At 38.0% G+C, this 25,820-nt stretch overlaps 1 protein-coding gene across 1 annotated transcript in view; it reads right to left on the reverse strand.

Annotated features, from left to right (window-relative positions):
* LOC104408442 (protein kinase C alpha type) overlaps positions 1 to 25,192 on the reverse strand; it is a gene marked incomplete at its 5' end in the record, with an annotated part of 85,913 nt that extends 60,721 nt beyond the window's left edge. Inside the window, one exon of the mRNA XM_010018051.1 lies at positions 25,110 to 25,192. Coding sequence (XP_010016353.1) covers positions 25,110 to 25,192 — 83 coding nt within the window. The remainder of the gene's footprint in view (positions 1 to 25,109) is intronic.
* Between the last annotated feature and the right edge of the window lie 628 nt (positions 25,193 to 25,820).

The following is a 25,820-nucleotide window of genomic DNA, read 5'->3' on the forward strand; positions in this document are numbered from 1 at the left end:
TATTGCTATTTCTTGATAGGTACAATATGCTGAATTGTTTAATATTAAAGTTGCACTGCAGTTTCTGTGCTTTCCAATGGAGCCGAAATGTGGCTCAGTGTAGTGCATCATGAACGTGATACAGGACTAGGATACCACTAGGTAATGTCACTGCACTGTGTGACATCAGGTTGCACAACAGTTATTCTACATTAACGTATTTGTGCACAGTGACTTCTCACCAGCTTTTTTCATTTCATTATTGGCCAACTCCCTCATGCTAGAGCTGATATGACTTAAATTTGCTTTCCTGTTATCCTCAGCTGGAGCTTACACTATCACTTCACTCAAAGAGAAGATGAAATGAGATAAAGGCTGAAAATGAACCTCACCTGAAATACCCTGGCTTTGCTGTAAAAGCAGAAGAGGGGTACATATATATCCAAGAATACAGGGAAAAATGGGAAAGACTGCAAACACCCTTTCAGAAGCTATGGCAGCCGTAAGTCAAGTTCACGCAGCCATAAGTCAAGTTCACTGTTAGCATGGTAAGAATTAAGGACGCATCTTCATGACCCAAAACTTCCTGACTGCAGACAACCACGAAAATGAAACAAACTCAAGGTTCTATTTTTAAAGCCAAACCTGCCCTCAGTTAGTTCTGGCTAATGTGGTTTCAATGAAGGTCTTTGAAACTATTAAGGGATGGATTTGAGCACAGAAAGATGCGTTCATTTGCCAAAAAGTCTCAGGGTAAAGTAGCGGCGGCACTGTGAGCGTAGGTGATGAATGCAGCTTGGAAGCTACTATTCTTGCCTCTAAGCTACTTCAATATGCGAGGCCTGGATAATAACTGGTTTACATTTCCCACTCCTCCTCACATTGCAGAACTCTGGTTTCCCCTATAAAATGGTGAATGCTGTCAGAAGAACCCACTAATTTATGAATGCACACCTTGCACATTCGCACCAAACCCTTACCCTTATTTACATGGCACCTTGTCTCCTTCCCACCTCCCACTGCAGCATCTGTATACTTCAGTCTACTTCCAAGTAAAGACATTTGTATGTCTGGAGGATGCACTGCTACCAAACAGGAAATGTAACATCCATATACATCAACATATGCTTCAAAATCTAAAGCCAACCCCACTAACTTCTGTACAGATTTGTTTGTGGACACCGAGCACTGCAGGAGGGTGTTTCCTGAATGGTGAAAAGGAAATCCAAGGAGTTTGTCTGTGCCAGGTTATTACACATCCTATGGCTGCATCTCTATCTTCACGTCAGGTTAAGTACTGGCACAGTGAAAGATTCCTCTTGTATGCTCTCAGTCATCCTTTGGAAGAGTTTTCTGTATCCTCTACCAGGTTTAAAAGGTATTTAATTTAAATGCTAACTTCTATATGTCCCTTTCATCACAGACCCCAAAATCACAAACGCCAAAACCACTTCGCGCACAAAATACTGCAATCCAGGGCTTGATCTATAGAATATCGCTCCAAGAAAGATGGCAGGATGAAGCTTAACAGCTCTGCAAAGGCACATACATAAAGGAGTAAAATCAGGGTTGCAAGGAAGCCTTGCAGCTATGACAAAAACCACAGTGCAAGAAGTTTCTATTTCTCATCACTTCATTCAGTTCCTTACACCACAGCTCAAGAGCTCACTTAAACGCCAGGCCAACGGCATACTTGCATTTCTGTAATTTGTAATTTTAGAGAGAGAAAAAGACCTCATATTCCTTCTCTTAACACCTACATTTAAAAAAAAATCACATACATGCTAATAAATATATTTGTTAAATATGCTGTCCATCACAAAATCAGGTATCTGCTTATTTTGCTATAATGAGGGTTGCAACTAGATGATCTTAAGGTCTTTTCCAACCCTTACTATTCCATGATTCCATGGCAAAATTGTGCTGATGGTGCATAAAACCAGAAATGGTGATTTCTGAAGTCTGAGAAGTTTTGGATTCAAAATCAGTCAGAATAGCATCACTCAACAGCTTCCTCATGCAAGAACTTGCAGGGTGTCCTCCTGCTCCTCATTTGACAACTTTATTAGAGACAGACATGAATCTGAAACACCCAAGCAAATTGTCTTCAAAGTTCCTCACTGAATAATTCATTTTTGCCTGATATTTTATACAGTGGTTCACCACCAAAAAAAAAAAAGGTAGGCAGGAGGGCAAAATATGCATAATTTAAACATATCCTCTCATTTTTGTTCTCCATCTCAGTCCTGTCTTTCCAGGAGTATGGAAGTTCATACCTATAAACCAGGCTGTCATTTCACAACATAGGCAGAATTTTGTTCTCCAGAGACAAAAATTCCATGGAATCACTGTATGTATAGATTCTATTAACAGTTGAAGGATTTGATTCCAACACATTTATCTCAAAATCTACACCTCCATGTGGCAAACGCTGCTTCCAAGAAATCACAGCCAGAAACATATCACAGATACTAATTCAGAGTCATTGAATGGTCTCTTACATTTACATGTAACTCCTGAAACACTATTTATTTATGCCTTCAACAGATGTTTTTCCATGTGTCTATATAACCCTTCTATAAAGTAATAACATTCTATAATAACTATAAAGTAATTCAAGCACATCAAATTTTGCAGACCAAGGAATATAGACACATTGGACTTGGTAGTATTTATAGGACATCTGGTATCTTTTCTATAGTGAAGTCAGTATCTTCTCTTTTGGAAAAGTCACCAATCCTACTCCTCCAAGGAAAGGAAAAGACCGTATAAATAGGCAGCTAAGACTGAATGTACAAGATGCTCTGACAATAGCTTTTATGCTCAAATCCTGACCTTACAATGGCGGAGATCACAGCCAAGCTGTCTGATCCATAACATTTTTCCATGGCTCTGCAGCAGTTGGTATTTATTAGCTGATCAAAAATTCAGAAAACAATAGTGAAACTCGAAGAAAAAGTTAGTGGCACACAATAAACCCCTGAAAGAATGCCAGGCTTGCTGCACTGCCTCCCGATCCTCCAACATTTGGCAGTGCTATTTGTGATTTAAAATGAGAACTCGTGTGATTTAAAATGAGAACTACTTGGAGAGAAAAGTGCTTCATTGTGACCACAGCTGAGAACACATTTAGGTTAAAAATAAGAACTGACACAAATCCTCTGTCCCTTCGGGAGAATTTGACCCTTTTGAGGTTTGCTAATCAAAAAATCTGAGCGCAATAAGGGCTGTTGGAATAGCATTAGAAGGGTGAGCTCCAGCGCTTGAAGCCCTGAAAGGAGAATTTCCTCATGGCTGCCACCTCCGCTTTGTCCTAAGGCTGAATGAGTCTCAGCTGCTTTACAGCATTAGGAAAAGTCCTTACAGCATTTAGCAATGAAAAATAATAAAATCATTAAATATTTAATATCTGGCAATTAACTCTGCAGTGTTCAAAGCAAGGAAAGAAACCATCAGAAAGTCCTCACTGAACCATTCAGAACTACTGTAACACCATCTCCTAGCTAGGTATTTTGAGTGTGCCCACCCTGAGACCATTCCATGCACACAAGTTTCAGTAATAAGCATTTTTCCTTCTCCTTTTTTAATGACAGTGCTTTTCCCAAGGCTGTTGATAGCAAAGGAGCTTCCCAGATTACACTGAAGGCTTTTTCATTTGGAAGAAAGCCTGCACAGGAGTGTTCTGCTGGCAGAGCACTTCCAACGAAGGGAAGATGAGTTTAGACTCCTACCTTTCATTTCTCCAAAATCACTTGTGGGCAAGAACATTCCTTAGTAAAGCCTCCAACTATGAAGATTTCATAGCTGTAGAAAGCATTGCAGTCAATACCTATACTAGACACTGGGAACCTCCTAAATATTACATCCTCCTTGTAATCGGTAACATAAACTAACAAACCCAGGCCAAACTTTCAAACAAGCCTAGTCTATGACACTGATTTTAAGAGTTTTTGAGTTTACAGGTCTCTTCTGCAAACATTCCTCTTCCCTCCTTCCTTCAGCGTGAAAGCTCCCAGACAGTACAAATTAATGGTGTCCTACATGTTGCTAGGCAAGTTAATCCTCTTGAGTACTACTAGTTCCATTTTATACAGAAAACGTGTATTTGAGAGCAACAGACGAAAAAGGAAGGGTGAAAAATAAATAAATAGCTTTTTTCATTCTCTTCACAAAGGAAAAAGAGTTGTGCCATTTCCTGCTTTTACAAAATGCAGTCAAAATCACCTACTGGCACTCCCTGCAATGATTACACTGTAATTAATGTGCCAACATGAGGCAAGTCAGGCTGGATGCTTGTCTGCTCACTGCATCATGTACCACTTAGCCACGGTCTTTAGCCAGGAGCTCTGCAGACTGACACTGCTATGGGGGAAACGGAACAATTGGAAAGACCTTCAGTTGTATTCATAGAAGGTATTACAGTGCTATGTTTAGCCAGGGATTACAAACCAGGCATCTGAAAACTGCTTGCATGGCAGCAGAGTAAGTGCATTTTTCCTCATCTGCAAGTAATGTAATGCTCATAAAGAAGAAGAAAAGAAACTAGTCTTCCTCTGTAATCCCAGTACACAGATTAACATAGGCTTTTTCTAACTAAGCCTTTGTAAGGCTGCAACAAAAGCAATCATTGAAATTAATCCCAGGGCCAAATGGAATTGCACAATATTAATCCTGGTGAAAGAACAAGCTGATATGATAAACATGTTGAAGATTGACATGAGGAGCAAAGAAAGGAAGAAAAAAATCTCTCTCTGCAAATCAGTTTTGCTGTCCCTGGTCAAGTGATGGGCCTGTAGAATCACACCAAAATTAATGCTGTCAGTGAGGTGTGCATCTTTCCTCTGTTGTGGCCATCTTTGCAATGATTTAAGCATTCGTAGCCTATGAAGAAGCAGCTGAAGGAAATTTGAGGTGTTTTTTTTACTTGAAGATAAAACAAAACATAAAAACTGGAGAGAAAAATCCTTCTATAATAGATTACCCCAAGTGCAAAACACGGAAAAACTTAAATGCAAAGCAAATATTTATAAGCTGACAGCCAGAAATTACATTATGCCTCCTTAAGAAATCACAGAAAACCTCTCCTCACCACTAAATGCGTCAAAGCCAAGATGACAAAAATCGATGTCCTTCAGATGAACTTTCACATTTAAAAGAAAATAAATGGTTTCAGATAACGCTTTTACAACGTGGATAATCCAAGTTATTAGATGACAATATCATGCAATTAGCATGAAGTTGCTTACTACTGAAACAAATGCTTCTGCTACACTTTACACTGAGAATTTCGTACTTGGGAAAAACAGTTTGCTCTTCACTGGGCCTTTGATTTTGATAAAAAGAAATTCAGGTTTAGACTAAATGCTTTATCTGCAGGGAATCTGTAAACTTCATGAAGTGGAAGGGACAGAACGTATGAAGATGTAGGAAAAAGCCTCATGTGGATCCTAAAATCCTCATCTGATTTACAGCACGTCCCTCAAATACATGGAGGAGTTGTACAAATAACCAATACGTAGTATGAAAATATATCATATTTTTCCAGCTGTAATCAACATCGTAACCTCTTTCCCATATTCTGGACATTGATGTTCAGTCAAGATCATGCCTGAGTGCTGATGTTACTTAGATTTTAGTTAGAACACTTTACATTGCCCTTTATAAGATTAATGCCCAGCTCTAATGCCTACTAACAGTGTGTTGCAATGGGCAATGACAAAGCGCAGCCTTAACACTCTCTCCCCACTGACCTGCAGCATTGCAACAGGCTTCAACTTAACATTAAACAACTTGTCCCCTGGTTACTATGAGCAAGGTGAAAAACTCCACAAAAAACCCCAGAGCTGATTATGACTGACTGAATCCAGCACAGAAAACTATAAAAATGTATTATTTAAGAAAAGAATGAGTTGAAAACCAGAAATAATATTAGTTCAAACAAAAATATAGTTTCATAATAAATGTCAGTAAGAAAAAAAAATCAAATTATACTTGAAGTAAAGTGTAACACATGGTTACAAGATAAAAACCTGCAATAAAAATGTGTTAAATATTTACAGAATCATATGATCTTCCCTAAAGTAAACATGTTCTTAAAAATTATGTCTCTATTAACCACTGTTACTGTTAGTCCCAAATTCGCCCAACAGCTTTAAACTCATTCACTGCCTTACAGCCTTGCCCAGAGTTTCTGCCATTACCTGTGTGCCTGTCTCATCAATCACAGTATTAAAGATTGGCACCTCTGTACTTACATTCATCACTTCTCCATTTTCCTTCAGCACTTAGCATCATTAATTTATCAAGTCTCATTCCATTCAACTCCCACGGCTACTTTAAGCATGACAGAGCAAGGTCTTGTTGTATTATTTTTATTTTTTGCAGATTTCATGTCAGGCACAACAAATGAGGCCACTCTGCAGGAGCAGCACAGCGCTAGAAGAAAAGCTTTCATCACAGCTCAATACAAATTTAAGCACACAGAGTATAAACACAGCTCTATGCAGCATTTATATTCTTCCTCATAATGTAGCAGCACCCAAACCAACCACACCCTTTCCCATATATTCTCATCCCTGCATTATATGATCTATTTGTAAAGCTACATTCAAGTATCTAGTGATTTCTATTATCAGAGTAATAACATTTTTACCAAAAAGGGTTTTTTTCTTTGAGATTGAGCAAATTCTGAGCCTGTCAACCAGGTGATGCTCCAAAATCTGTCGTCCTACAGAAAGCAGCAGAACTCACTTCAGCACAATTCAGTTAACTCATTAGCTAATGCCAGACACACTGCGAACCTTTCTCACAGTGTCATCTGGGCAGTTTCAGAGGCCGCAATAAAGCTGGTTTTTGACATGCCACGTCTGATTCTCTCAGCAGAAGCTTTACCAGCAGTGCCAGGAGGGGCTTTTCAAGGTTTTTCAAGTAACTGCTGTTCTAGAACCCCAAAAATAAATTTAATAAAGGTCTCTCACTTTCTTTTCCTAAAGGCACTGAACTACTGTCCAGAGACTTTACATTATGCAATTGGCAGTCCTGTCTCTCAAACTAGTAAATACCTACAACAACTAAGAGAAAGAGAAGAGAAAGAATCACAACAGGTTTGATTAAGACACTGACCTGTGCAACTAAGACCATTAAGCTACTTATTTCATAGACTAAATACAGATACAAGATTTTCTCTTCTCTCATTATTACTTGTTGTATTATACTGCATTTTATGTAACACAGAACAAACAACTGAAGTCTCACACAACAAATCACTGCAAAAGCAGCAGTTCTCAAGTGCTCCAACAGTAAAATTCAAGCAGTATGCCCGATTGAGAGATATTAGCTTAAAGTCCAACAGCTTTGCACTTATTTTTTCCCATTATATATGACCTGGCTATGCTGCTGCACTTCATCTTCTGGCTAGTGTTTCAGGTGTCTCACATTCATCTGTGTTCCTGGCCTATGGATGGTGACAGAGGTTAATCAAGTATGGATTTAAAACTGCATGAGTGACTTTATCCAACCATTTAGCCCATCATTTTTCCTTTACTACCAGCTACTCTGTCAATACATGTACCACGTATGTCTGACTTCTGCTCTAGATGCAGCTCAACCTTCTTAATGGCTTGAACATTTATACATTTTTAGTGTGCCAATGAATAGAAGGTTTCAGACCCAACATGCACTATCACTACAGAGATGTTCTTGTTTCTCCTAAAACACGTAACATTGCAGGACTAGGGGTTTTTTAAACAATGTCAAGACCCAATATAACATGTTTATGTGATGGCCTAAATGGGGAAGAGTTTAGAAAGCAGTTTACCTACTGAGCCAGTAACTCACACAAAGCTCTGATTTCTCTGTACAGAGAATAAGCAATCCACTTCCTGTAAAATTATTACCCCCCAAAAGCACAGAGCCAAATACATAAAGTCAATATACCATGTATTCAGTGAAACATATGTTTGTGCACTCCTACTCCTTTAGGACATGTTGTGCTGATTCCCAGAAAACACTTCTTTCCCAAAAATAAACAGTAGGTAAAAATGACATATCCTCAGGTCCCCTTTGGATTAAAAAATACCTGAGCTGTGCTCGGGATGAAGCTGCAACTTCCACGCTCCAGTTTATAGCAGGAGCCCCCCCCATGCCCTACCTGTACCCATCCATCAGCGACCCCACCAGACCTCAGTGAAGGAGACACCAGCTTTGCCCTGGGGTCTCCACCAGCCCCTGTCATCCAACATGCAGAAGAGATCTGAACCAGAAGATCAGGAAGAATGCTTTGTGCCTAACTACTTGTTTTTCTTTGAGATTCACTCAAGTCTTTCCCTGAAAAAATTTACATATCATTAATTTAACACAAATAATAGTTTATTTTCAGCCTGCCTCAAGACTATGCTAAGTAACTATATTAAAAACAACAGGATAGCATTCTATTGCCTGTCTAATCAAAGACATTGCGAATCAGGTACTTTGTAAATCAAAGCCTTCCCTGTTAAATAAAGAAATGTTGCATGCACAGACTGAAATAATGCCTGAAATATTAATACTGGATGTTTCTTAACTAAGATTACATGTTTAAAAACCTCCTCTCCAAAGAATAATGTACACAATTACAACTCTCTCTACATAAACTGCATGTTAAAAAATTAACAATGACAAAAGCCATGGATGAAAAACACTACAGGAAAGTATTATTTATGCTGGCGTTAATGAAAAAGAAACATTTAATGTTAAATCTTTACCCTAAAGCTTTCTACACCTCTCCTTAATTAAACATGTGTTTGTGCTCAAACATTACCGATGCAGTTATCATGCCCACAGCATCATGAAATGAAGAGTTTAGAATAAGCAGTCAATCCAGTAAAATGGTAATTTATTTATGTAACTGCAGGTTAAAATTGCAATACCCAATTAAAAACGTAACTCTTCATTTCAAAAAGGGGGATATCTGTATGGAGTCACTGGATGTTAGAACTGTTAAAGTGAGACAAAGGAATAAAGGACAGAAATCAGAGGCAGCAAAATTAAAGCACAAAATTGGACATAGCACACTATGAAGAGTGGTTTGGGAAAACCCATTTTCCTAACCTCTTTATACTGTGTGATGGTGGAAATGCAACACATCCAGGAAATGCACTAGGCTTGGATCAGGTTCCTGTGTGCAAAGACCAACATTATATCAGGCAATTACATTTTTAGTGCACACGGAGCCAGCACATACTCAGCCTGCAAGTGAACATTCCATGGATCTTGTGTGACTCCAGGCAGATCTCAGAATGATTTCCACTAGTTTTAATGCTTGCGAACAACCTTAGTGTGTAAAGGTTGAGATGCCTGTTATACAGCTGAGAATGGAGCAGTGATTACGCCAAGCACAAAGAACACGATAAAACACACTCCCACCACCAACCTCCCAATCTCTAAAAACTCTGCTTTAACCAGCGGAAAAAGAAACTTCTCCTTGAATAAATGGGTGCCACATAAACATGAAATCAGTATGCTGACAATGAGATACTCCCATTGTTGGGGCCTTATGAATCCTGAAGCACAGACATCTGCTTCCAGATCTCTGGGGTTTTGAATTATTTTTAAACTCTGAACAAAGAACACTTAGTACCACATACTTCCAGTTTCACAGCTGGGTTATTTTAAGTATGCAAAAAACCTCATTGGAATATAACTTTCTTATTTTGAAATATTTTAGCTTGAAGTTATTAATCTGTCCCTTGAGAATTCAGAACATCTTAGAACAGTCGTTTTAAATATTCAGTATCTTTCAAAGATACAATCTTCTCACATGGCCTTAAAATAAATGCCTGAAATATCACACTATAATAACCCAAATGCAGCTCTTGTTAAGGAAAGAATTCAGTTTCTTGATTACAAAACTCTTCATCTCCAATTCCCTCCCCTCTAAGAGGAAAAATGTTACCCCCATAAACACTTCCTGAAGATGAGAAGCAAGTACCATGTATTTTCACAGAGCTTTGGGAAGGCAGAGAGCTAGAGAGATGCACGCTCTGCAACATGGGGGATGTAGGATGAATTTAAGGTCAGGAGAATGGGAATTCTCTCCAGTTCACCCCATGATGCAGGCAGGATTCATCTTCTCTGCAGCTAATTATCAATTTGTAAGATCCCTGTGTTAAGAGGCACTTATCTTGTGGAGACATGGAGATGGTTGTGGAGTGCCTGAAGGCTTGTGAGAGGTACTGTAAGAACACAGAGTGTCAGGCTGACACCCACTCCTTGCTGTGCTGCAGCAGAGCAGGCACAGGGTGAGGAGCATCAGGGATTCCTCAGCACAAAATCAGACAACTGAATTCCTAATTGGTGGGGAAACCATCAAGAGAAAGAAGCTGTCAGATGAATTAACCCATGGAACATGCTTTAAGTCACAAAGACCACAAAGTGTGGTGGGATGGACTAAGTGTTCTGACAAGCAATATACAGTTTCCTTACAAAATCAACCTAAAACCTGGGAAAGTCTGGTGGCAGTAAGAAACACGCGGCAAGCTGAGCAGAATCTGTGCTAATATTAAAAGCCTACTTTTGCATTTGCTACTGTTTCATTACTGACTTGATGATCGTTTCTAGGTTCTTAACGAATTCAAACTCAATTTACTCACAGTAACATCCAGCTTTAGTAAATTTTCATCTTACATATTGACAATGAAATCAAATTTCCCTCTTTAGTGCAGGATGACGAATTTTGTAGCTAAATCTCAAAGTTCAATTCAAAGTGCTAACAGCTATTCCGTCAGCCTTCCCTGAATGACAGACAGCAACGTGTTTGTCTTCTCTGTTGTTCTATATCACAAGCAAAAAATCATTTTTTTTTCTGCAGAATAATAAAATTTCTTTTAAAATATCATTAAATAAGTTTTAAAGAAAACTGTGGAATATTATTGCACAGTCACAGCACCTCAGGATGTATTCACAGAGAACATTCTGGATGCAGCAGGTTTATGCAAGGTCAGGGCAGTGAAATATCCCAAAGGAAAACCCAACACAGTAAAGAAACACAGTTACAAAGTGCTTTAGCACCAAACGTGCTGTTAAAGAACTGTTTGCTTTAGACAGACAGTGTTTTAAGTCTGCTGGGCAGTTATTTACAACAAATTAATATGTAGAGTAAGAACTGGTCGTATATTTCATTGTCTTTTCCATTTTTTAACTCACTCTCCTGCATGAACTATGAATGATGATAATTAGCAGAATCTAAGAATTCATTCTCATTGAGAAGCCCTGCATCATGCTGCTGTGTTCACCAGTTCTCACTCTTCCAAGGGTGGCTCTAAAGGAAGTCTGAAGGCCACAAAGAAGATCTTAAAGGATGGCAAGACAAAATGATTTTATCATCTGAAGGAAAGGTGGGCAACTGCTCAACACTTCTGCCAGCCAGTTAATGAAGATGCTTTGGCAGCATCTTCTGCAGAGACTACTTCCAGCAAGAAATGAAACACCATCTGCATGCATAGAGAAGGGAAAAATAGTGGCTTTGTATTAGAGATGAGTTTCTGATCAGCTGTCCAATGTGAAAGGAGAGTTAGGGCTCAATAAAGTAACAAAAGGCTAAATTATTGTGTTAAAAACGTGATTAATTAATTAAAGATAGCAAACAAACGCTGAAATGAACTTAAGGAATATACCACTACCAATATCCAGGCAAGTGAAACCTCTTTAATAATTAAAATAGCACAATCAAAAATCATAGTTTATCTTATTATAGAGAAAAGAACTATTATATCTGACTGTCAATGTCAGTGGAGGCAGGTCATAACTTACAAACCTATCAGCAGTCCATATGCTTTACTGATTTTATCTTTTGCCATCTATTCAAGAAGAGATGCCCAGAAAGTTCCTAAATAGGGATGAAACTTAAGATACTACCTGAAGCACAGATTTAAAGGAATAATTCAACACTATTAATTATCATTAGAAAAGTCACATAGGAAATACAAAAATACTGGAAGATTTTTCATGTCTCCTCATTGTAAGCATTAAGTATGGAACATTTGCCAAGTCATCATACATGAAATGTTGTATCTGGTTCTGTTAGCTAAGTAAAATATCTATACTAAGAGCACCTTTGCTTATTGTTTGTAGACAACTGGTCCTTTCCTACACAGTACAAGACACCCTCACTTCCCCAAAGAGCTCCAAAGACAAACTTCTGATCATCAGGAAAACAGCAGCAGCAGAGAAGACGACAATGCCATCATCATCATGCCAAAATTCCAGCTCCAATAGTGACACACCTGAGGGTAGGAACTGAGTTGAAAACCACGACAAACTTCACAAGGGTTTCCTCTTTACTCTTAAGTTTCTGTTGTAAATGGAAAGAGACACAATTTTCATTTCATTTTAGTTAGGCAGATTGGCATTTTTTCCTAACTTTTTTCAAGCAGGCAGTAAGTGTTGTCTCAAGAAATAAGTTGTCTCAAAGGGACTGTACAGACGAATAAGATGCTTTGAAGATTATTAAGGAGGTCAATCTGTCCAATTCATTTTAATTGAACTAGACACAGATGGTATATGATTTAGTTTAATTAGGCTGTAGATAAAGAACATCTCCACATAAGGCATGCCAGTCAAGGATAAATTATTAAATAGCAGCATATACTTGAAAATACATAAGGCCAAAAAACTTCCTGCGTAACTGAGGACATTGGTGCAATATCCCTTTCCATCAAAGGATCAACAGAAAGAATAAGGAAAATCCCATCAGAAAGAATAAGGAAAGACTACACAAGGCAATATATAAATGTCCATTAAATTAAGAAAAGAGAGCATTTTGAGAATAACACATTTATTACAAAAGTAATGCTAGTTCTTTCATTATGGAGACATAATACAATAAGACGTAGTACTCTACCATAAACTATAGTTACAATTAAATAGATTATTCTACCCATCCATTAAGGAGATCTAATTATGGAATACCATTAGCAAGGACTTAATTCAATCTTTTTCTTTGTTTTTTGATTACTACCTATTAGTTTTCCCCCTTTATTGACAGACTTCACTTTTAAGTTGTTATCTTTTAAGTCAGAATAGCATTAACAGACTGGCTATACTTGGATGATTTTGCACAAGGCTGGGCCTATTGGAGAAAAATGTTTTTCCTAGTCTATTTTTTACATTATTATTCTAGTAAGATTTTGGAACCAACAGCTTTCCTCCCTGTGGCCTTATTTATACCTCCACCTCTTTTTATCACAATGAATAAAATGCATATAAAAGCTGCAAGGCTTATACAAAAAAGATGGGGGTGACAGTGTAAATGCTATTTTAGGCAAAATATATGGTGCTTATGGGCACATTTACTTCCACAAACTGCAGAAGCTGCACAGCTCATCGTGACCCTGTTCTGCAGAGACATCCACCTGCAGAAGAAATGTCTCCTGACATCTGAGTCTCCTAGAACAGGAGGACAGCAGGAGTATACCATATTATACCTACGGCATCATTTCATATTCCATTCTCTACTAAACGAATTTCTTCATCTGATTTTATAGGCATCATTCAACATCATTATAAAGGCAGCAGAGTGTGTTTATTCCATCACCACCACAGGTATTTCTGCCTGAGAGTTTCTAGAAGATGCACTGAACCCCTCCATGTAATCAACATTTTCCTGAGCTCTCTGAAGGGCGTAGGGGCAACGCAGTATATTTTGTGTCTTTTTAGTTTTTATTATAGTTGTAATCTTACACAGTCTTTATTTTTGTGTTAAAGAAAACAGTTTAAATACCAAGTTTGTAAATCAAGCACAGTTCATTAAGCACTGAAAAGACTCCCACTGACTTCGATGCAGATTCTGTACTAATGTTAGAAATGCCCAGAAACCCACTGTTTCCAAGACCTTTTCCTGAATTTGTCTTCACCATCACGATTTCCAAAGCAGCATTTTGCATTCAGTACGTTTTACAGAACCCAGCTGTTTGCCCATTGAATTCAGAGAAGCTCTCACTTATGTAGAGAGCTTTTCCTTGAAAACCAGGTGATTTTTAAAACTGGTACGCTGAGCCAGTACTACCTGCAGTCCTGAGGGTTTTCTTTCCACCCAGATATCACTGTGATGCTTTTTAAACACTTAAGTACCACAAATACTTTATGATACATGGTGATAATGTTTATGCACAAATAGGCCCACAACTGCCTAAGAAAAGTCAGTGCAAACAGCATGTATCTTACTATTTTAAAAAGCATATAACACACTCACACGCTCCCAGATTAGGCGTTATGATTTATTAGTCTAATTTTCAAAGCATCAAGTGCCTACTTGCAGCTCCTCTTGACTCTGCTGGTGAACACAGACACTAATGAGCATGTAGAATGAACACTATCTCTGTGTACATGTCAGACATGTGTCCATGGATGAGGAATTTAATATCCTCTCTAGAGTAAGGCAAATTTTGCCAAAGGCCTTAATTAAAAAATAAAGATCTCCTGTTAAACACATCTTCAACAATGTGTTCTCAGAAGACACAAAAAAATGATCTTCTACTTATTAAGGAGGAGCTTGATTTTAAATGTGATCATTTTGAACCACAACTTCAGGAAACGTTTAATTTTTGGAAGTCTGTATTGATTAAGACGCATTGGTCTTTTATTGCAGTGACTAATAACCCAAATTCTTGGAGCATATCCCAACAGTATTGGCAAAACAAGCAGTAATGAACCTGAGCAACTGGACTACAGTGACAGGAGCAGATAGACTGAAAAAAGAGAACGGAGTGCAGTGACAGCTAATGGGAAAAACCCCAAAATGGCATTTTTTTCCTCATTCATTTTAGAATTACTTGAAAATAAACTTTTATTATAATAGCCATTTCTGGACTATTGTGTCACTAAAGTGATTTAATCTAGATAGACACCGTATCTCCTCACGAGGGAGCCTGGAGTAGTCCAGGTACACGTCCTGGCGCAGAAGCAGTCTCCTCATTTGACCGAAGGGCTTTATGGTTGCCAAGTATAAAGCACAAGGAAACACTGATTTGATTTGAGCTTGCGAGACCAGTAGACAGCTGAACCTCCTCACAGAGGAGCAAAGGATTAGGCTGCAGTGGTAGAATAGAACATTTTCTACCTCTCTCATTATGCGATGCGCTTCAAGCAAATAATGATAACAAAAAAAGATGTGTATTTCTATTTCTCTTAATTTTACCTCTGTGTAGCCTGTTTCTAAATTAAGCATGTTAAATATAAACCCATCTGTGTCTGACTGAAGTCTTTGATATTGTTTATCGCAAACCCCCTTTCTGGAGGAATATTGAACAAAGTCTGTTGATTGCACAGTTCTTTCTCTTCCCATGAATGGTCCAATCATGCTCTTGGCACTTGAAGATACAAGTAACAGATGTTAAACAAAACTCTGAGGGATTATACATTTCCCCTAAAAGTTACAGGGCTGCTTTCATTTCTATTGTTGTTTTCACTATCCTTCTATCTTTTTTGCTTCTGCTTCCCCAATAGCATGTTCCTTCCTCTTGCACCCTTTAGAGGCCAGAGCCAATTGGGAGCTAACAGCAGAGAATGTTCAACTCTCTTATTCTAGTTGCCACTATTAACCCAGAGTACTGGCTTCACTGAAACTCAAGATTTAGAATCAAATAGATAGAACAAATAGAACAAGATCAACATGACAAAACGAATAAACTTTGAGAACAACTGCATAAATTACAGTCTCTGGTTATTAAAATTTTTACTTGTCTTAATTAAGTGAAATAAAAAGCTTTTTAATATTGTAAAAAAAAGAATGTCATTTGTGTGTGTCGAGGAATGGGTTTTTAAGCTTCAGATTTAACAATGCAACATGGCTCATTTACTTGTAAGTAGGTCAATCTGTAGGTACTAATACAGACTTTGAGAAATAAAAGTGGATTTTGACTAAGAAAGGATTTCATACAGCTATTTATAAGAAGAGATAGCCAGGTCTTCTTTCTGTTGTGTGCAGCATTACAGGGCTCAAATTGTCTTTAATAAAATGCAAATATCGGGAAGAAAACTGTAGTTTGGGATAATCCCAGTTTGCAGAGCAAAGATCTATCATTTCCCATCTCATTATAATGTTTAATAAAAAGAATGAAGACCCTCAGATTCAAAAGATGCTTTTTAAAGAGGGGTTACATAAAAATCACTTTAAAAAATATACTGCTTCTAGTAAGTTTAGATTTAATGTCAGTGAACTCAATTTGCTATTATTCTACTACTTCTCCAGTGCAATAGGGTCTAATCTAAATAGTTACTATAATAAGCAGGTTTCAAAAAACTCCAAGTTTAGGTCTATATGCATTTTATAACTATTTTTATAGAGAGTTTTATCTCCTTTCTGGTCCATTCTTTTGCTGGTCTGATGCTCCTGTTGCCATAGAAACAGACCTGAAGGGAGCTTTGTTACAGATAACAATGGTTTTCCCAACACAGAGACATTTCTTTCATGCCTTAGTAAAAATCTCCAGGGGACAGAGAGAAGAAAGAATAAATCAATCAGTGACTCTTCTCTCTATTATGTTCTCATTAGCAGAATTTATTACATGTTTTTGCTTTCAGTTTATGAGCTCAGCCTATGATCACTGGTACTTTAAGGATTAAGTTTCATTAATTACATGGGCCAAGCTACAGCTTATTTATTTGCAAGGGAAGAGTGGAAATCAAATTACAAAAGGAATCCTGACGGGCGTGATGTTACTGCCACAGAAGCACCAGGATCTGTTTTTTCAGCGCAGGTAATACGCAGTTGGTTTAAGATCTGTGTGCATCCAGTTTCATCAGGTTGTTATAAACACCCAATTGTAAAAATGAGAAAGTATTTGGTGACAACAGTATCTAATAAACATGCCCTGAGATCACTGGCTGTTTCGCAATAAATCCAGTCTTTTCCAAAGGCTGAAGAAATGTGTATGAAGTGTTTCGACCTCCTAAGAGCATCACCCCAACAGCAAAAATTAAGAAGAAACAAATGAGATAACAAAAGCATGTCCAAGAACGAAATCAAACTGCTCTTGTTTAATTAAAGGTACCCGGATGCTTTAGCAAGACCAGCTAAATGGAACTCAAATGGAAAAGGATGACGGCTGCTCTCCTGCTAGACACAATGTGTCTCAAACCTCCTCTCCCTGCTCTTCCTCTCTCTGTCATCATCTCTCTTTTCCAGGGTCAAAACACCTTGATAAAAGAAACTTGTTCTCTCCTGCAAAGTACAAGTTGTTCTTTTCTCCCCAGCCCCATAGGTGGTTTACTGGAGTTGGTTTATATTAAGAAACTGAGGCTGTAGCAGTTTAAGTTGGCAGCGATCAGCACAGTCCTGCCAGCAGCCCAAGGAAATAGCTACCAATAATTTACAAAGATGGGTATGCTCTCTGGTGACACATTTGAGAATTATTTGTGGCATATGGGATCTACAGTGCTTTTCAAAAGCAGCCCACTCGCTTTATTCCAAATTAAGATTTCATCTAATTTTGGTGTAAGAACTGCCACCTCAAAAAACAGACAGTGCTAAAAGCGTTTGGCATTCTGCAAGGTTTTCTCAGTGGTCTGTGTATGTTCCCTTGGGCTAGTGAGTTCAGTGTGCCAGTTAGGCTGTTTCTTAAAGAACCCCCACGTGATTGTGGGCATGGTACCTGCTAGAAATGTCCATGGTACATTTTACATGACATCTCATGTAAGAAAACAGTCTGAAGCACTCTTCCCCCTTAAACCCCAGTATCATGGTATCAAACTTACAAAGAGCAAATATAAGATGACAGGGAAATAACTGAATTCAACTTAAACTGCACATCTAACAACTGAAAAATAAGGGATAATGTCAACTTCAGTTTGGGGAATTACACAAAGTTGTGGTAGTGAAACTAGAACCCAGCAGATTGCTTCATCACAGTTGTAGTTAAGGCCACTAAAATGCAACCCTATCAACAAGATTTCCTTCTACTATTGGGAATAACTTCGCTGAGAGTTCTCCTTTTATAATATCACTGCCTAATTGTTCTCCAGTGCTAACGTATGAAAATCACTGGTATTTTTAGAGTCATCATTTATATAAATTTCCTAACTCTCTCAGCAGTACTGCCTCTGTTTAGCTATTAACTCTTACGAGGATATCTGTGTTATACTGTATATTGCACAGCAAATAAAAACATACATTCCCCTTTTTTTATGATGCAGTTACTCTGCATTGTTCTGAATTGGGAAAATAAAGATATTCTTTATAAATAAAACGCTCTGAAAAGCTCTGAACTTTCAAAGCTCATAGACTAGAATAAAAACCAGTTAAACTACATGCCCTGTGTGTCTCAGGTCCAAGCTCCATGAGCTGAAAGACACAAGGGCTGCAATGGAAGACCTCCATAGATGTGCCACTGGAGTCACACGCTGTGTGTAGGCAGTCACTCGTCACATATTTCCTACAAGTGGGGGGTGTATAACAGAGGATTCACACAGCTCTTGGCAATGTTGCAGTAAAATTATTCCATGCATCTTCTGCAGATGGACAAACTACAGAGTCAATTCCGGGATTGCACTGTAGGCAGAGGGAAGGGGTTGGAATTATAAGCAGTGATAAGTTTGTGAACCTGCTCCTCTGCAATTTAATCCTGTTTTTCTTGAAGATCATTCACTCTAGCTTAAAAGCCATTCTAGTTGCCACAAAAGTAGCCTGAGCTTTAATCTAGAAATAGAAAGTACAAGTGTTTTCTCATTAGATGATAAAGGTGAACAAGTTCCAGAGCATTAACAGCTTTCAAGTAGAAGCTGCTTCCAACTACTTAAATGAAGGCATTCAGGTGAGCAGTGCCATGAACACCTTTGTACAGCAGCTAAGAGCAATTCAAACCTGTCTCTGGAGGGCACTGAACAGTTGATCAGTGGATAAGCTGTGCCTGGGTACCAAGTGGTGGTAAACCTCCCACAGGCAGGTAAGGAACAGGGCTCTGACACAGGCAGCACCTGCCAACTGGGGATGAACATAAGGTGGAGAGGGTGACATATGGCTGGATTTATTGAGATGGGTGGGAAAACAGCACTTGGATTCCGAAGTATCCGGTAAGGGGAGAGGAATGTCAAGGACCATAAGATGATGCTGCAGTTTAAGAGCAACTGATGGAGGGAAACTGAGGCACATCCTCCCTAATAGACGCATGAACCTCCTTCAGAGGCCAGATGAATATGAGCAGAATATCTACTCAATATACACAGAGCCCTTTTTGGCCTATTTCCTACTGTAATTTCTCCCTCTTCCATTAAAAGGAGTCTTTACCTCAGGACTGATTCTGTTCAAACTGAAATTTCATTGTCAATATACTCAAATGCCCACATTTCCTACCGAGCCATTACAGTTGTGCACAGCACCATTTAAAAACTATTTAAATAAATTATAAAAGTTATATAAGCAATTTTTTCCCCTGTAGTTAATTTTTAGGGCTTTGAGGTCAAAGCCATAAGCACGAAACCTTTATTTCTCCATAAACTACTTTGGACACTCTGCAGAGATTCAGAAGTTAGCGTAATAAAAATACCCTTGCTGTCCTGCAAAATATGTTTTAAAGTACTTACTGCATTGACTGTGATCTTGTAGTAATATAGTAAGGAATATCATATTTGGACAAAAGTATGTTTGCATTGTGATTGGTTTACAATAAGAATATTACCTACTTTCCCCATCTAATAATGCCTATTGTAAACAAATCCAATGTGATTAATAATTCTCATAATTACAAAGCAGACATACAAACACGTTGAGTTGCTATCTCCATTTTTAAATTGAGGGGGGTTTATATTTTCCTGCTTAGGGTATACAATGAAAAACTAATACATTTATTGCATCAGAGCAGTTTAAGAATCACTTCAACGAACTCATACAGTCTGTATGAATTCAAGCAAGCGTTTATAGCTAATCTGGCAAGCAGTAAACTGTAGCCTGCCAGATCTTCCTGCCTTTGTGTATCTTTTGTGATGAAGTGAGAAAGTTTTTATTTTAATTAAAAAGAAGATATTTCTAGGACAAGACTGCCTATTATCCAAAATTCAGACTAGCAATAACATTCCCCCTACTTGGTGGCTCACAGTTGAACTCAATCTTAAGGTCCTTTCCAACCTGAATGATTCTATGAGTCTGTAATATGTATTAGTGATGCTTGTTATTCCTCTGGTCACTTATGTGTCAGACACAGGTAACAGTTGCTTTTCATTGTAAAAACAACCAAATAGTTAAAAGCACATCAGACATGTCCTGCTGCTGCATTTCATTATCCTTGGAAAAAGATCTGCAAAGCTTTCTGATCAAAATCTCTTCTTAACTAGTTCTACATTAAGTCTTAATTCTCTGCTTCCAGTTACTGCCTTTTCATGAGTGCTTTTGGGTTTTTTTGTTTGTCTGGTTGGGGTTTTTGTGTATGTTGTTTTGAGTCCCAAGAGGAGTAAAGCAAGTGTCCTTTTCACTCTGAAAATAGCCTCCTGCATGTAACAGTCTGGAAGTGGAATTAAAGACTAATGGAGGAACTGAAGAGAAAAAGAAATCTGGTCAAGACAACTAATCCCTGCAGGCAGCCCAATTATATCAATTTACTCCTGCTTAGTATAGAGATGTGTCACAAGGAAGAAGATTCTTCATATCATTTGTACCACAACCACAGCTACCAAGCCAAATAGTGTAATACTGCAGTAAATGTAGACATAAGCACTGCTCCAAGCCTAAGGCCAAACCCAAGCCCACTGCTGTCACACTGTAAGTGATCATTTACAAATGGTAACTTCCCCCAGGGGAAATTTATCCCAGCACATGAATTTTTGAGGGTCAACATTTCTCCTCCCAGCTCTAAAATCATGGAAACCATATAACTAAATCATGATGGAGTCTTACAGGACTCATCTCACCTCTCCTCTAGGTCCAATGAGGACAGAGCGAAGTAAAACCCAAACCAAAAACCTTAATTTCTTCTTTCAGTAACACAGTGCAGCAGTTAGCCATCACTACCCCTAAAAAACTTCACTGTAATGCAGTTAATTCTCCCCTGCCACAAGCTGCCCATATGATACCTGTTTGTAACTTAACAGACATGGAAAATATTCAAAGGTCATACTTTAAAGACCTTTAACATTGTAGTTCATTTCTGAATTCCTCTCCTGAAGGGCTGCAGAATTCTACATAAAACATCTCACTAAGAAATGGAATAATAATTTCTAACATATCCCTGCAGGAAATTCAGCTCTTGCATACCAGAGGTGCACTGTTGGCCAGTACTGAGTTCATGACCTACTACAAGACCTGCTTCATCTTCTTCTGCACCAGTTCCTTCACAATCAGTTCACATTGACATATTTTTTTCTTCCCCCTCAAATGTGATTTTGTTTTATGAAATACATGTATTTAACACATGAAGTATTATCTTCTGCAGTTCTTGTAAGCCCTCCCTACCGCCAGCTGCCAATTGTGTATCTATACATATTCCAGTATCCAAGCCACTGATGAAAACATTCAACTGCAGCATCCCACAGAACCTCAGAAAATTTAGACTGAGTTTTCAAATGTCCTTAAGATAATAAACAATTTCAATATCAAGAGGTTTATATGTCACCTTCAACACCCATGAGGGTCAGTTACCCTGCCCCACGGGATAAGATGGCTTTGCTGTTTCATTCTATGTAAGCCCGCATCTGTATCTTATCAATTGATTCTCTTATGGGTGCTTAAATACTAAGAATTCGGTGCAATTTTGAGTAGCAAAGTCAGATTTAATCTCCCTGGACTGTACAGTCACTTCCTCTCATTTCGATTTCTTCTTTCACTTTTAAAATCAACGGTGATTTTTTCTTGAACTCTATGTGATATGGAATTGGGACCATTTTAATAAATCACATGCAGTTTGAAACACTTTCTGGTCACTATATTCCATTAACAAAGGGAACAAAGATTTAACTCTCAATTTTAGAGTATCCTTTTTGAAAGAAACTTGACCAGTTATTCCTTACCATTAAACACATCTTAACAAAGCAGCAGTCAATTTTTGAGGTTGCTCTTACATTTTTACAGTAATTTCCTCAAGTTTTAAAGCATTTCATCAATGACTTAAAATAGTTTTTTTATGGACAGAAAGCAATCTTCCAAAATCAAGCAGCTAAATTAGAGATGATGCTTTGTGTAACATAAGAGTATAACAGTAGCAGGAGCTGTTAAATTGTACTCAATAGCATCACCATAAAAGAGTTGGCCATGAAGAGAGGATGAAACAGTTCTACTCAAACTAGATAGAGACACCAGATAGCAGCAAAATAACACCTTGCCAAGTATTAAAGAAACATAACATTTTTTGGTTGTATGAATCCTTATTTCATCTGAAAAGAGGGTATTGTTCCCCAGACACCATCTTTTCAGTGCTAGTCAAGGATGACCACTTTATTTGCAAGTATTATTTTCCTTTTGGCACAAACACAGGCCTTTCAACCTCGTATTTCAGCTAATCTGAGTAAAGCAAAACCAAGGTGATTTTAAGTTTTTGTCTCTTTTACACTCATCTTTATTAAGGCATTTAATTTCAAAGGAATAAAAAGAATATATTCCCTTTTCTACAGCAAAAGAATACTGCAGCAAATAAAAACGTTACACGAGGAGACATATGTGTACACCCCTATTTTTAGCATGATACAGACCACAGGACTTCTATACAGCTGAGTAGCGAGTTTATTAAAAACTTGGTATATAGGGAAACCTAGAGAATAAGAAAAGGTCTGTGGAAAGCAGAGCCTGAGACCCCTTTTGTTTCGTTTATGACTGTATTTATATATCTAGAAGTTAAAAACAAACTTCTGTTGCAAACATTAAATATATTTAGAGAATTTACTGAAGCTGTCAGTGATTTACTGAACCCTTTCTGCAGGGGGTTGCTGCAGCCAGAAAACAGAGTTTTGAAAGTCAGGGATACAAACCTTTCTGTACACAATTTAAAGTAGCTCAATTCTCTCTTTCAAAAGAGCTTTATTCTAAAGATAGATTTTGACCTTGCCCTTCGGCCACAAGCACAGGTTTAGCTTCCATGGAAGTCACAGTGAAATGTCTAAAAATTACAGGGTTTTTCCCCTTCCCAACCACCTAATAACCCCACCATAAAGACCTGCCATGCCCCCCAGCAGGCAGAGTCAATGCCAGGCTCTTGCGCCTCAATACACATCTATTAATAAGTCCTTGCCATCGTGTCCCAGATACCTCCGACCTCAGCAGGGAGGATTGGGAACACTCACCTGCAAGAGCTGCCTGCAGGGAACACCTCCCTTGGCTGTGAAATGCAGTTTGGCTTCTGAGTGGGAAATGCTTTGTCTGTTGTTTTGCAGTCTAACCTTGACCATCACCCATTGTAGGGCATCTACCTGACTGTCAGACTTCGGATTCTCCTTAGCAAACAAACCAAATCTAAGTGATAACTATTCTAATGCTGCATTTGTAACAATTACCTCATTTATGCTAAATGTACAGTGCATGCTAATTTAAAATTTTTATAACATGTAATAAATATTGCAATATATAATTATCATTTATAATTATTACTCTGGGAATTTTCATTTTATTAATGACAGTATTACTCTTAAAATTAATGGAAAGGTTACATCAGGCAAAGGCAGCGGAGAATGTGAGCATGCAAATTAATTGTGCACCTGCACAAAATAATTTAGGAAAGGACTTTTTAATATTTAAAAATCTGCTAAATATTATGACAGGCTTTTTTAGCACACTACGTTTCAGAACAAAGCTTGTAGTAACTCGGGTAGGGATAAGTTACTGGATTGTAAAAGGGTAGATGTTATAGTCAAACATTTCAGTAAATTAAAGTATAACATTCCAAAATCCTCTTTGTGTAATAGGACCCACTAATGTAGCACAATTTTAATAAACCATATTTATTTTCTGTTTGCTTTTAATCCTCAAAGTGTTTTTGAGATATTGCTTCTGTGTAAATATTGAAAATGATCATTTGGTAACCCAAACACTAAGAGGTGGCATTAGACTGATTTATTTAATCACCAAGGCTCCCAAAAATAAATCATGAAATGCAGTCAGCAATACTAAGGACTATTAACAACCTGCCACATAATAGATTCTATAACCATGAAGAGGTTCTCAATAAAATTAAATAGTCTCACACACAAATGTGTGTTCTCATTTATGAACTTCAGGAAAAAAACCCCTGAAGAACCCATGCTTAAAATGAAAACCAAGCAAGAACACTTTCAAGAGCCAAACCATCCACTACAGGTGCAGAAGACCTGTTCATGTGTGTCACCACTGAAAGTATCAATCAGCAGTGACGACTGTATTTAAACTTAAAAACAAGAGAACTTTTTAACATCCCGAATTTTCCAAAACCCCTTGTGGCTTCTGCCCATATATTGTTCATTGATCTTATGGCTGGCATATTAAAACAATTCATGAGGAGCTCATTAAAACCTAGCAAGAAAAGTCTTCTGGTGCATTTCATCAGAGGAGATAATAGCCTACAATCTAGGGCATGAACATAAGAAACAAAACAGAGCCATTCAGACAAAGAACTCTTGGAATGTATTGTTCCCATAAGCAGATGTTAAATTACTTCACTGTAAAGCAGAATTTATAAAACCCAAATGAATGTTATTTTTATGTGAACAAACAAGATTAGTTTATTATTTCAGCAGTGTGACACACAATTCTAGTACATGTGTCTCACCATGTAAGCAGATGTGTTGAAAGTAAAAACTGGTTGTTGACCAAAAATGCTACGTGTATGTAGAAGTATTGACAGAGCAAGATAGAATGAGTGTATCCTGACTGGAATAGGAGCTCAAGCATGAATGTAATTGTTTCAAAAACGTATGTCGGGTAAGTCACTTGGATCAAGATTAAACTGTCGTCTCATTGAAGTTATAGATCATTGTGCGCAGAGGCCAAGGACCAGAGTCAACTCTGAAGATGTACCTCGAGAGCAGATGGACACAAAAAGTATCAACAGGCTCCGTATGATAGATATCTGCAGCCCAATTGTTTTTTAACAGTTCTGAAGTGAGTATCTATCATGAAGAGCCTACTGATAGTGGTTGTAATTCTCCCAGGTGTAACAAAACAAAACTCTGTGTAAAAGTAACATATTAAATGTTAATGTACTTACATCAGTGTCAGGTCCCTTGTCAGCCCCAGGACAAGAGAAGGTAACAAACTCATGGCATCTCTTATGAACCACAAAGCAGCAAACTAGTAAGAAAAGGGAAACCAACAGTTAGAATGGCATAGGTTTGGCTTTTTCCCTGTTGTAACAAATATAACAGAGTGGAAATAAAACTTATAGTCAAATATTTCACCTGTAAGTCAGTGAAAGAAAGCAGAGCCTAATATTGAATAAAGACACACAAGAAAAGCAGACATCAAGTAAACAATATAATTAAAGATGGACCTTAAAAAAATCCAAAGACTCTACACAACAATAAATACTTAAGAGAGCCCATAATGTCAAAATATAGTGTGGGATGAACATAAGGCCACGTTTCCTGAGTCTAAGTCCATACCTGCAACAGGAACTGTCAGTGTGCACACAGGCAAGAGCAGGAAGAGTAAATGAGGACTGAAACCCGTGCTTGGTATGGGATGCGTTCACCTGTATGCCTTGGTGAAGAGGTCTATGACATCCAATTACTAGCGAATTACGTCTGTGAGAAAGCAAAGTCTGGAGACTTCTGCAAAGAACAAAGTGTTCTCGTATCACAGAATGGCAGGAGATAACGGGTAAAGAAAATGAGCTCCCAATTACAACATGACTCCCATTTAAAATTCATGAATGATCTCAAAGAACTTCTGTGCAAGGTCCTACACCTGGGTCGGCACA

Source organism: Nestor notabilis, unplaced genomic scaffold, assembly GCF_000696875.1.
Source record: "Nestor notabilis isolate BGI_N333 unplaced genomic scaffold, ASM69687v1 scaffold3977, whole genome shotgun sequence".
Taxonomy (NCBI): Eukaryota; Metazoa; Chordata; class Aves; order Psittaciformes; family Psittacidae; genus Nestor; species Nestor notabilis.